Source organism: Rattus norvegicus, chromosome 8 (assembly GCF_036323735.1).
Source record: "Rattus norvegicus strain BN/NHsdMcwi chromosome 8, GRCr8, whole genome shotgun sequence".
In the NCBI taxonomy this organism is placed as follows: Eukaryota; Metazoa; Chordata; class Mammalia; order Rodentia; family Muridae; genus Rattus; species Rattus norvegicus.
The window spans coordinates 66,791,888-66,805,018 of NC_086026.1; the positions used below are offsets into that span (position 1 = coordinate 66,791,888).

The window sequence follows — 13,131 nt, forward strand, 5'->3', positions numbered from 1 at the left end:
TGCAATGCAGCAAACGCTTTTGCTCCAGCCCCCCCAGTTTAGATTCATAAGAATTATTGATGTCATAGAACTTTCCCAATGTGGGTTATACTAACCAATATTTGCTCCATTATAAACTAAAACTTAGAAAGCTGGGGGATATAATCAAAATATATAACATATGTGAAATTATGAAAGAGTAAAGCATTTATGCCGGATGTGGTGATTCACGCCTTTAGTCCCTGCACTTGGGAGACAGAGGCAAGCCAGTCTGTGAATTTGAAGGCAGCCTGGTCTACAGAGCACGTTCCAGTACAGTCAGGGCTACACAGAGAAACCGTGTCTCCATAAAAACAAAACAAAAAAGTTTTATATCTGCCACAGCAAGGGTGTTGAGGTCAGAGGTCAACTTGCAAGAGTATCTTATCCCCTTTCACAGTATGGGACCCCTGGCTGGAACTCAGTAACAGACTCCTGTAAAAACACACAAAATAAATCAAAGTTAAAGATTTATTCATTTATTATATATGAGTACACTGTACTGTCTTCAGACACACCAGAAGAGGGCATCGGATCTCTTTACAGATGGTTGTGAGCCACCATGTGGTTGCTGGGAATTGAACTCAGGACCTCTGGAAGAGTAGTTGGGTGCTCTTAACCGCTGAGCCATCTCTCCAGCCCAAACATTTTTATTAATTAAAAAAAAGGAAGAAAAAGTGGAGCCTACTCCTTCTCCCTGAGAGTCTGGGCAGAGCTTCACGATATCCTTCATGACGGGATGTGACAGAAGCTACAGATGATTCCCAAACCTGGACCAAAAGATACCCTGGGCTTACAGCTTGGCTCTCACTCTCTTATCAGCCCTTCATCCCCAGCATCTGGGCATGCTGTCAGAAGTCCAAGGTAATCCAAGCAGAAGGACTACAAGCAAATTGGAAACTTGTAACCTTCAGCATCAGCCAACAGCCTCAACCAGCATTTAGAGCATCATAGCTTCCAGCCTTGGCATCTCCTGAAACATCAGATGTGACTGAGAAAAGACAAGCTACCCTCTCCGTGTACTGCCTAAGTTCTCAGTCCACAGAATCTGCAACTGGAAAGGATGGCTGTTTTACACAGCCAACATTTGAACAAAATGGCTTTTCTAGCTTGTTTCCTTTCCCTGAAATGTTATTAAGGTTAAAGTAACATGCAAGATTTGTAAATATAAACCAGGCAGTGGTGGCACACACCTTTAATCCCCGTATTCCCGAGACAGGGGCAGGTGGATTTCTGAGTTCCAGGCCAGCCTTGTCTAATTACAGAGCTCCAGGACAGTCAGGGTTATGTGTAGCTTTGATATAGGTAAATATTATAAACAAACACAAAACTGTCACAAGAAAACACCCTTGAATCTTTGGCTTCTTTTCTAAAAATACTGGAAAAATACTTCCCTAAAAGTACTTATCTCACATGCACTTCAGGCACATGACGTATCACTGAGCCATACTCTCAACTCTTCCTCTGCCCTTTGGGACTGAATTCGATTTACCCACAATCCCAGGGAGGATCTGTTGCTGCTACAGAACAGCTGCCCCTCCTTGTGAATGGAATAAGAGCTGGCAACCTTCCATTATAACTTCAGAGTTGTGGTTCAGCAAAGTGGTAGCCGACTTGCCTAATATGTGAGACTACGGGTTCAATCCCCAGCACAAGAAAAATAAGAACAACATTCAAGGACAAGTGTGTGGGGAAATGTTAGAGTCAGCGGACCAGAAAGCACTATACAATGTTGCATTCTGGATATGACCGAGCCGTTGGAATGATGGGCAGTCCGCAGCTGTTACCACTTGTATAACTTGCATAACAAAGAGAGGGCCGGTGGGATGGCTCAGCAGGTGCTCCAGTTTGCTTCTCCGTGGCTGGGATGAACAAAACACTGTGAGTTGACGCAACATGGGGAGAGTGTATTTGGCCTAGGCGTCTGGATCGCAGTTTGAGGAAATAAGGCAGCACAGAGGCAGGGACCCTGGAGGAGCACTGCTTTCTGGCTTGCTCCCCAGAGTTTGCTCAGCTTGTTTGCTAGTACCACCCGGACCACCTGCCTAGATGCCACACCATCCACAGAGGACTGGGTCCTCCCACATCAATCACTAACAAAATGCCCCACAGACCGACCCCATGCAGGCAATTCTCAGGTGACTCTAGCTTCTGCCACGCTGATGAAAGCTAACCAGCACAGTGGGTAAAGACATTTGCCACTGAGCCTGAGCTGGATTCCTGGAACCCACATGATCAAAGGACAGAACTGATTCTCATGGGTTGTCTTTTGACCTCCACAAAGGTGTAGTCCTACACACACACACACACACACACACACACACACACACACACACACCATAAATTAAAAACAAAACAAACAAAACCCAAAACAAAACAGGGCACAAGGAAGGCAGTGGTGATGCCAACATTCAGGAGGCAGAGGCAGGTGGATCTCTGTAAATTTGAGGCCAGCAGGTTGGTTCCACAATTAAGGGCTGTGGAAGCCTGGTGGGCAGCCCGGGTTAGATTGTTAGATTCCCTGGAACCCACTAAAGGTGCAAGGACAGAACCAACTGCACAGAGTTGTCCTCTGACCTCCACATGCACATACATCATACTGAACACACACCCTCAATAATAGGAGGTAAAAAAATTAAAACAAAACCATTTATACCTGACCTGAGGTGGGGGTCATTGAGCAGATCATTAATCAACAAGCCTGGGTCATTTGGGGAGGGGGTAGTGCAGAGAGAATTCTCCCAGCAATTCTGCAAACAAAATATGTTCTTTCCCATTGTTCAAATATGTAAAATATGCTGTCTGCTAGAATAGGTCAAAGTGCTTGGTGATTTTCTTCAGAACAGTAGGTTTGATTAACTTCATCTTAACTTCATCACTCAAGAGGAGGAAATACAATTAATTACCTGCCAGGGCCTGGGGACACTCATTGCCATAAAGGGAATCTGATCCAAGTATCTTCCTGAACTGGGAGGAGCCCAGCTTCATCTGGCTTGCTGTGGAATTCTGTTCTGGGATGGCAGGGTGCGAGATGGGGCTGTCAGGGATGGTTTATGAAAGAGCTGTTTCCACTCTCAGTATCTAAGAGACGGGGGCAACTGTAATGAAGAGAGGTGACCTCCACGAGGGAGACTTTTTTTTTTTTTTTTTGCAGGTGTCTTTCCAGTACAGCAGACCCTAAGGGTCTGTGCAGCAGTGAAATGACATTGTTTATCAGGAGCCCGACTCTGCGGCATGGGAAGGAGAACGCTATACATAGAGCGTTCAGAAGAGCTGATTCTGCCACTCTCCACTGAAGTGAAGCAGAAAATGTTCAATCGCGCAATCAAAATAAAAGCACTAGGCCCGAATTCCAGTCTGTAAACAGCAGCTGGGCCCAAGGCTCTCTGCCCAAGGGAACCAGGCACCCTGCTAAGCCTTACCTCCTCACTCCCCACCCCTGCCTTAAAACAAACAAAACAACAACAAATGTGTGTCAGGCTTGCTTACAAACAATGCTGCTCCATAGCTTAGCCTTGGGCCAGGGATGTTGTCTGAGGGATATAGCTCCTGGCCTCCAGGTGCTAAGGGAATAACCCGGCACTTCTAAGAGGGAGGCACTGTAATCCTTTCCTTTGGGGGTTTGGTTTTTAATTTTTTAAAAAGATTTAATGTTTCTTTCTTAAAAATTTTAATGTACATTGTGTCTTGTCTGCACGTTATGTCTGTGGGAAGGTGCCAGGTCCCTAACTGGGATTAGAGATAGTTGTGGGCTGCCTGTGGGTGCTGGGAATTGAACCTAAGTCCTCTGGAAGAACAGCCCATGCTCTTAACCACTGAGCCACCTCTCCAGCCCGTTTTTATTTTTGTGTGTGTGGGTGTGTATTTTATTTGCTTCTATTTTGTGTGTGAATGTTTGCCTGTATGTCTCTGTACCACATGTGTGTCTTCAGAAGCCAGAAGATGGTGTCAGATCTCTTGGGGTTAGAGCTGTAGACAGAACTGTCATGTAGGTGCTAGAAATGGAGGCCAGGTTCTCTGGAACAGCAACCAGTGTAAGAGCTGAGCCATCTATCTCTCAAGCCCCGAGGCTTTGTTGTTGTTTGTGTTTTGAGGTACAGTCCTACTGTGTCTAGCAAAGCCTGGCCTCAAACTACCAGCTATGTGACTGGTACTGACCTGGATCTGGAAATCCACTTGCTTCAGCACCAGTGTTGGGATTAGCTGGCATCATTCCTAATCTACAGGGGAGGACACCGAGAAACAAAGAAGTTGCACATGGGCTGGAGATATGACCCAGTTGGTGGGGTTCCTGCCTAGCACTCACAAAGCCCTAATCCCCATCCTCAGCACCAAAAGAAATCTGGTGTGATAACACACACACCTGTAATCTTAGCATTTGGAAGCAGGAGAATCAGAAATTCAAGTTCACCCTGGCCTATATAAAGTATTCTAGGGGGCTGGAGAGATGGCTCAGCAGTTAAAAGCACCCGACTGCTCTTCCAGAGGTCATGAGTTCAATTCCCAGCAACCACATGGTGGCTCACAACCATCTGTAAAGAGATCCGATGCTCTCTTCTAGTGTATCTGAAGACAGCTACAGTGTACTTATATATAATAAATAAAATAAATCTTTAAAAAAAAATAAAGTATTCTAGGCCAGCAGAGCTAAAGAAGACCCTAAATCAAAACAATGACAGGGCCAAGGGCCTATGAGATGGTTCAGCAGGCAAAGGGCTTGTCTGAAAAGCCTAACAACCTGAGTTTGATCCCCAGAATGCACATAGAGGGAGAGAATGGACTCTAACTCTACAGAGTTGTCCCCTGACTTCCATGAGTGGATTATAGTCTGTACAGACAAACATATAATAATAACAAATAAAATTTAATTGAAATTCACCAAAGGTATCAGGGAATGTGGTGGAAGAAAGCAGTAAGAATGTAAAGAGCTAGATGTTGGGGAAGATGGCTGTGAAATGCCATCTTCTGCAACGTGGTGTGGTTGTTGCAACTGTTACCTATGCAAGAATGAACCAATCACTCTTCTAGCAACAGAGAGGGAGGAGCCTCCAAAGTCCTACTGCCGAGCTGAAGAGCTTTCGGCCTGTAATGGCTTCTGGGAAAGGGAGTTTTTTCCTCCGATGTGTGGGGAGGAGGGGTTAAGTATGACTGCAAGTAGGCTGCCCTGCTGCAGTGGACAGCCCCACACTCATGCATATCCAGGCAATTCCAGTTTGGACTCAGCGAGTTATTTTTGGGTGGTTTTGGATTCAGTTTTTTCAGACAAGGTCTCACTATGCAGTTCTGGCTGGTCTGGAATTCAATATGTAAACCCACAGAGATACGACCGCCTCTGCTTCCCAAACGCTGGGATTAAAGCCGTGTATCACCATTTACTCTTTATGTATATGTCAGGTGTGTGTGTGTGCGTGCCTGAGGAGGCCAGAGGAAGGTGTTGGAGCTCCCAAAACTACAGGTACAGTCAGTTGTGAGCCACCTGGCGTGGATGCTGGGAACCACACTCAGCAGACACCCGTAACCACTGAGCTGTCTCTCCAGTTACTGTCACGACATTTTATCACAGCAACAGAAAGGGAAACTCTCGCCTATTAGCTCCACACCTTTTCCCCTAAGGGTTTCAAACATTCTGATTCTTGTGTTTTCCATTTCGACCTTGGGGGCAGAAGTATGGTTTTCTTCAGAGGGCCAACCTCCAAACCTAGGAAGCAAGGCTAGTGTGGGGCACTTGGAAGGGAGAAGCAGGATGACCTCTGAAGGTTCAAGGCTAGTGTGTTCTACAGGGTGAGCTCCTGACCAGCCAGAGCTACACCCAGCAGGACATGTAGCCCAGCTAGTAGAGTGCTTGTTCCTCGTGCACAAAGCCCAGGTTACATCACCAACACCCATTAGCATCCTGTAATCCCAGCACTCAGACGGAGGGGGCAGGAGGAGGAGAAGTTCAGGATCAATCTCAGCTACACAGTGAGCTGAAGAAACCCAGCCCTCTCCTCTGGGACTCTTAGCGTTAGTCAAGTGAATGCCTCATTAATGAACCTGCCTCTAGAGTCTGGAAAGACCAAGGAGGAACCAAACTACGGGGGAGATTAAAGAGATCACGTGGCCGTATTTGCCTCCCACTTCTGCCTCCCACAGACCTCCATTCATTCACTTTAGGCCACACCCACACTTCAGGACCAGAGACAGCAGATGAGGAAAACAGTCTGTAGGTGAGTTCTGGCTGGTGCTGTGTCCTGTGGGATGGCTCAAGGGAAGAAGAGGATGCTCAGAGGGAAGAGAAGCTGAACTAAAGAATGAGCTGGGACAGAGAGATGGAATCCTGGCACTGTCTCTAGGCCAGAACTCCAATAAGACAGAGACAGCCTCCTGCCCTCTCCTAGGCCTCCTCTATCTCTAGGCATCATTATGGCATCATTGTTAAATCAATAGAACTCTAGTATCTGTAATCCTACTGAGCCCTCAGGAAAGCCCGGCAAAATTCACCACTTTTGTGTCCATGAAATAATCGTTGTATGTCAGGAAATAAATTCAGCCCTCCTGTTCCTTCTACACCATTTGCTTCCATGCATTAATTCCTGCTTCCCTCCCTTGTTAAATCTGCTCCTCAGACATTCAGATCTGTTGGTATTTTGTAATACCCACAACTTCTTTGTAACTTCCCTTCAAGAAGGGAGCTAATTCTCCTTAAATGTGGACTAAGATACCCTGTAACTAACCAATAAACACTGCTTCTCTGTCTCTCTCGTTCTCTCTCTCTCTGTGTTCTCTGTCTCTTTCTCTCTCTTGTGTGTGTGTGTTCTCTTTCCTCCTCCATCCTCTTCTCTCTCTCTCTCTCTCTCTCTCTCTCTCTCTCTCTCCCTCCCCCTGTGTGTGTGTGTGTCCACTCTTCTCATCTCTAATACATCATGAAGGAGCCAGTGGAGGGGATAGGGTCCTCACCAACATACAGGAAATAACCTTGAGACCTGGTGTTCCACCTAGTCAACACCCTGACTGCAGCCTTGGGTGAGATCCTGAGTGGGGAGGTTTAACCCTTTCAAGTTAGACTTGGATTTATGATTTTTAGAAATTGTGTGACATGATAATTGCTGATGGTTTTAAGCTATTAAATTTGGGGGCAACTTTTTATGCAATAGCAGATAGCCAGTCCATTTTCTTCACTACAAAAAACTTCTCTCTCCACAAAGACAGCCCATATTTTTTCTTTTTAATTAGCTGGGTGTGGGGCACATGCCTTTAATCCTAGCCCTCAGGAAGCAGAGGCAGAGGCCTCTATGCATTAGGGCCAGCCTGATCTACATAGGGAGCTCCGGGATAGCCAGAGTTACATAGAAAGATCCTGTCTTAGAAAAATTATTTTATTTTTGATTACATGTGTGCACACACATGTAAGTGTTCACAGAGGCCAGAGGCTTCAAATCCTCTGGAGCCTTAACATGGATGAACCCCTTAACATGGACGTTGGGAACCAAACTCAAATCCTCTGGGAGAGCATCAAGTGCTCTTAACTGAGCCATCTCTTCAGCGCCCATTCTTGCTTGTTTTGAGATTGGACCTGGTGTACCCCAGACTTCCGAGACTGGCCTACTTCACTGCTGGCCCTCTTGCCTTCTCTCCAGGATTACATGAACTACCATACCTGGTTCTCAACCCATACTGTTCCTGGGAAGCTCAAGTCATTTAAGTCTGGGGGGGCCAAAGAAATGGCTCAGCGGGCAAAGGCTTGCCGCCAAGCCTGTTGATCTGAGTTCGATCCCTTGTAACTCACATGGCAGTAGGAGAGAAGCAAATCCTGCATGTGTTTAAAAATGGGAAAAAGAGTTTTAGGAGGTGTGGATGGCATGGTCTAGTAATCACAAAAATCAATCTGGATTTTAAAAGGGGGATTTTGAATTTCAGGCCAGTGAGGACTATAGAAATGAGTCCTTTTCTGAAAAATAAATATTCCTTTTCTTCTTTTTTTTTTGGAGACAGGGTTTCACTGGTTAGCCTTGGCTGACCTGGAACTCTCTATGCCGATCCAGCTGGCCTTGAACTCAGAGATCCATCTGCCTATGCTTCCATATGTTAAGTATGAGCCCCTTAATATGGATGCTGGGAACCAAACTCAAATCCTTTACAGAGCATGGACTGGTTCTCTCTCTGTAAACTGCTCTATCTAAGGCTCTCCCCACCTCTGTCTCTCCCTGCCCCCATCATCATCGTCACACACAACCTAATTTTGTTTCCTCTCCTCAATCTTTACTTTAAAAAAAAAGGGGGGGGGGCTGGAGAGATGGCTCAGCGGTTAAGAGCACCCGACTGCTCTTCCAGAGGTCATGAGTTCAATTCCCAGCAACCACATGGTGGCTCACAACCATCTGTAAAGAGATTTGATGCCCCCTTCTGGTGTATCTGAAGACAGCTACAGTGTACTTATATATATAATAAATAAAATAAATCTTAAAAAAAAAAGGTGTCTCATGCAGCCTAGGATAGCTGAAAAATGCCATGTTGCTAAGGAAGACCTTGAACTTCTGATCCTCCTATCTCTCACCCCTCCTTCTGCAATTTTAAGATTTTATTTTAATCACAATTTATGAAAAGTAACAACAGCCACTATGTCCCAGGAACTCAGGAGCACAGGGAGCAGGCTATTATAATTACCCTCCTTTTGCAGATGACAAACCAAGGCACAAGGGTTAAGTCAACTATCCAAGGTCACAAGAAGCAGAAAGAGGCTAATGAAGCTTGGACTGCCGGGTCAGTACCTCAATTATACAGGTTCCTCCAAGACTTTACGCTCACTTAATTTCCTATCCGCATTTTGTAATCCTTTTCTTAAAGAGAGCAACAAAATCTGGATGTGGCTGCAGAGGTAACAGATGCCAGTGTGCAGTTTTCTTGTAAGTATTTAAAAATACATTTACATATGCAAACGTATCCGCAGGGTTTGGCGGGCAACCAGCTTTTTTCAGCATACCGTCCTGGCTGCCTTTCTAACCATGATGTTGTGTGTAGCAAAGATAGTGCCTTTATTTACCCACTTTCCCCATATTGAACCTTCTTTCTCCTCCCGCTGTCGTCTGTCCCCTTTCGGAAGGTCCCTACCCATTTCGCACGATTTCTCCTTTGGCCGTCTTCCCATCCTGGTATCCCTTCTCACATAACCTTCCTCTTCATCCTCCTCACTTAATCTCCTTCCTTCCAGTCTCCCGAGCTTCTCTCCTCTCTGACACCAAGGTTTCTTCACGGTCCAACCGGTTTCTTCGGCTCACCGCCCCTCTGCCAGTTCTGGGCTTTAAGGCTGCCAGCACCACCCAGTCCCCGCATCCTTCCCCCATCACCTCCCCCGCTGCCGCCCCTCCCGGGCCGGGAGGGAGCGCACAGTCGGCAGGCGACAGAGAGAGCTGACAGCGTAATGAATGGCTTCAGCTGTAATTAGCGACCCCGCGGCTAATCACGATGTGCATTTACATTTTAAGTGCTGCAGAGGGAGCGGGAAAGGAAGCTACGCGGGCGGGGAACTGGGCCTTTTCTGCGTTCTCCCTCCACAGACTCGAAAATAAAGTGAATAGGGGAGTCTATGGCAGAGGGTAGTGGTGCTGAGAGGGGGTGGCGGTGTCCTTGAGGGCCAACTTGGGTAGAGGCACAACCACCCCTTCCTTATGGAACAAACTTGCAGTCCCCAGGTCTTCCAAATTATAGAGTACTGCCTACAGGGTCTCCAAGTGTTTAACTCAGGCTTGCATACTCCCAGGGACGCAGAGCTCGCTTCTTTTCCAACCAGCACACTCCTACATAGCTTCTAGTCTTTCTGGAACTTTTTCTCAAGCCAATCCGAACCTGCCGACTTTAAGTTCCACCACTTGCCCAAGAGCACAGCAGAGGTGGTGTCGTCCCAAGGTTGGGCCTCCAGAGCCTGCTCCTTCCTTTGAAGTCTGCAAGAGTTGGATCTAGGACAGAGTCCCAGTTCCAGCCACACTCCTGGAGTGTGAGCAAGAGATTGGAGTCAGTCACTCACACTTGAGGCAAAAAAAAAAGTCCAGGTGCTGCAGCCACACTCCAAGAAGAGATGAGATATAAGGCCAGTGTTCTGAGCCGCGGGGCTGAGAATTGTCACAGACAGCAAAGAGGAAGAGGAGGGCCGGGTAGCTCTACTCCTAGACTGAAGCTATGTTCATCCAGATACCATCTTGCTGATACTTTGGAGAACACAGTTCCTTACAGTCCTTAGTGCTTCTTCCTTCCCTGTGCTTTAACAGGTCTGTCTGACTCCCTGCCTTTCGTGGAAGCCGGTTGAAGACTGAGGACATGGTCCCAGGGGAGGATTAGATAGGGTCACTCTTTATTAAACCGTCTTCCTTTCATCAGCCCTTGGCCCCTAGCCTCATCTTTCTACGCTCATCTCACCTCCCAGCAGAGCCCGAGCCTCTCCTTAGATTCTGTGGAGTTTCCAGAGTTTGCAAGTACTCCCACCCCCAACATTCCACCAAGGCACTCCACCCTGCCTCCCACCTCTTAAAACCTGCCTTCTCTCCGTTTAACAAAAACAATCCTCTGGATTTCTAGAGGCCAAGGCTGACTGGCAAGGAATTCCACCTGGAATTGGAAGTCAGAAATCCGCGTTAGCACGGGCTGAGCCACGCACTTAAAAATACACGCAGCTCTGGTAACGGACTTTCAGGCATAAATGTTAGAATTTAACGCCTTGGAAGAAATGGTCCCCTGTTCCCCATTCACTTTAGGCAGGCCCAACGCATCACTTCCCACATTTCAGAGATGTATAGGTGCCGGGAGCCTGGAGGTATGATCAAGAGGAGCAAAGCTGAAACTTAAGTCATTCCAAGCAGCTACTGAAAGACCAAGCCACGACGTAGCGGTCCCAGCCCAGGGAAGGCGCTGCGTGCAGCCGCAGCCAACGCCTCCCACACTCTGCTGACCATGCACTGGCTGTCCTTGACGCAAGAATATATAGAGAGAAAGGGAGGGAGGTCCCTGGAGGGCTGGAGAAGCGAAGCCCCAAGAGGTGGTTTGGAAATCTCTTACCTAGGAGGGGTCTAGGGATGCCCTTGAGCTGGAACTCGCAAGGCTTAGGGACTAGGCTTGAATCGGCGTTTGCACCTCAAGCATAGTTTTTATTTAGGTTGTTCCTGCAAGAGGGCTGGTTCAGGGAGGACAGATGGTGACTTCGGGGAACTTCACCTCCCAAACCACCCCTGCTCAGCCGCTGAGCACCAGCGCTGGATCCCAAAGGCTGGCGGGGCTGGGACTAGACACGCAGAGTTGGGGCGGGGCCTGGACTAAGGGGCAGGGCCTATCCCGCTCCCAGGCGGAGCTTCTGCTAAAGGCGCGGAGCACAAGGCTCCGAGGGCGCAGAGTAGAACAGCACTACCCTGTAGAAGTCTGGGCTGAAGACTCCGCGTTCCCTGCTCACCCTCCAGCTTTCACTCGGTGCCAGCATCCCAATTCCTGCCGGCCCTCGCCCGGCACGACCCGCGGCCATGCAGCCCCGGGCTTGAGGCGGCCCCATGGCAAAACCTGCGATCCCAGCGACGACGGCGCATGGAGAACTTCCGTAAGGTGCGCTCGGAGGAGGCGCCGGCGGGGGACGGTGATGAGGGTGGCAGCCCGAGCTCTGGCCCTTTTGCAGATCTGGCGCCTGGTGCTGTACACATGCGGGTCAAGGAGGGCAGCAAGATCCGCAACCTGCTGGCCTTCGCCACCGCTAGCATGGCGCAGCCAGCCACGCGCGCCATCGTCTTCAGCGGCTGCGGCCGGGCCACCACCAAGACCGTCACGTGCGCCGAGATTCTCAAGCGCCGCCTGGCGGGCTTACACCAGGTCACGCGGCTGCGCTACAGGAGCGTGCGCGAGGTGTGGCAGAGCCTCCCGCCTGGGCCCACACCGGGTCAGACGCCCAGCGATCCGGCCGCCAGTCTCAGTGTACTTAAGAATGTACCGAGCCTCGCCATCCTACTTTCAAAGGACGCACTGGATCCACGACAGCTTGGCTACCAGCCCCCGAACCTCAGTCCTGGTCCTTCGTCCCCTCCTACCGTGTCGACGTCCAAGAGGAGCCTGGGGGAATCTGCAGCTGGAGAAGGCACAGCTAAGCGGTCTCAGCCTGAGCCAGAGGCTGAGAATGAGGACCGGACTGCCTGAGAATTCTCGCCTCTGAACCACCTAGACTGGATCTTATATCTTCAACACACCTACATCCACATGCACCCTTCCTACCTGGGTTTTAAGGGGCCCATGTTCCTGAATATTGGTCCTCAAAATGACAACGCGGATCCCAAGGCGACAGGAGAGGGAGCTCAAGAATTACAAGAGAGGATTCTTGAAGTCCGAGGAAAACTTTGTGGGACATGTTGCCAGAAGCCACAGAACACCACCCACACCTTTTCTAGGCCATCTTTTTTAGGGAAGCCTGGTGGGTAGTGGGACTCTTGAGCTTTCTTGGGGACCCAGACGTTAAAAGCACCCAGTGTGCATGGAGGCTGACAGTTGAGGCTTTAAAAACCGTCCTTGTTGTTAACTGAGAGCAGGAGCTGTGAAGCTGTTTCCTTGAGGGTGACCAAGTTGAAAATGTCTGGACCCTGTTCTGCCCACCCACACCCTAGCATATTCCTTTTAGCTTCCCCCCACCCTCACCCCTGTTGCATGGTGGCAGAGACGGGACCCAGGAGGAAACTTGCCATGCTTCCTCCCCTGAGTCCTGCTGGAGTATTGCTTCCAATAAAACAAACATGAAAATGGCTCCGTCCCCAGTTTTGTCTCTTTTTTTTCCCTTACCCGCTCGCCTGTGCAGAGCCCACTTTGGCATGCTTGCCTTCAGCCCTATTAGCCTTTGGAGTCTTCAAGGTCAGACGCAGACGGGGCAGCGTCAAAAATGTCGAAAGAGGGACTTGTGGTGGAGGGGGTTGGAGGTCTGTGTCCCTGTTGTATCCCCACAAGGGAAAGGAAGCAGTGTTGCTGCTTTTCTGGGAGGGGAAGGAGGGGGAGCCTTGACGAGCTGGAAGCGGCAGCCTGCCAAGGCTGGCCAACCATGCTAAGGTTCTAACCTTGCACCCTCCTCCCAGTAGCCATTCTTACCCAGAGGCAGGCACAAAGCCCCAGGAGCAGGGGCTCCCC

At 48.9% G+C, this 13,131-nt stretch overlaps 1 protein-coding gene across 1 annotated transcript; it reads left to right on the top strand.

Moving 5' to 3' along the window:
• The first annotated feature begins 11,374 nt into the window (after positions 1-11,374).
• On the top strand, positions 11,375-12,755 carry Rpp25 (ribonuclease P and MRP subunit p25). The gene has a single exon (NM_001012124.1). It carries the CDS (start codon positions 11,560-11,562, stop codon positions 12,157-12,159), a length of 600 nt encoding a protein of 199 aa, NP_001012124.1. The 5' UTR covers positions 11,375-11,559; the 3' UTR covers positions 12,160-12,755.
• The last annotated feature ends 376 nt before the right edge of the window (positions 12,756-13,131 follow it).

Coding starts and splice junctions, on each gene's coding strand:
- Rpp25 (NM_001012124.1), top strand. CDS start 11,560: ATGGAGAACTTCCGTAAGGTGCGCTCGGAGGAGGCGCCGGCGGGGGAC.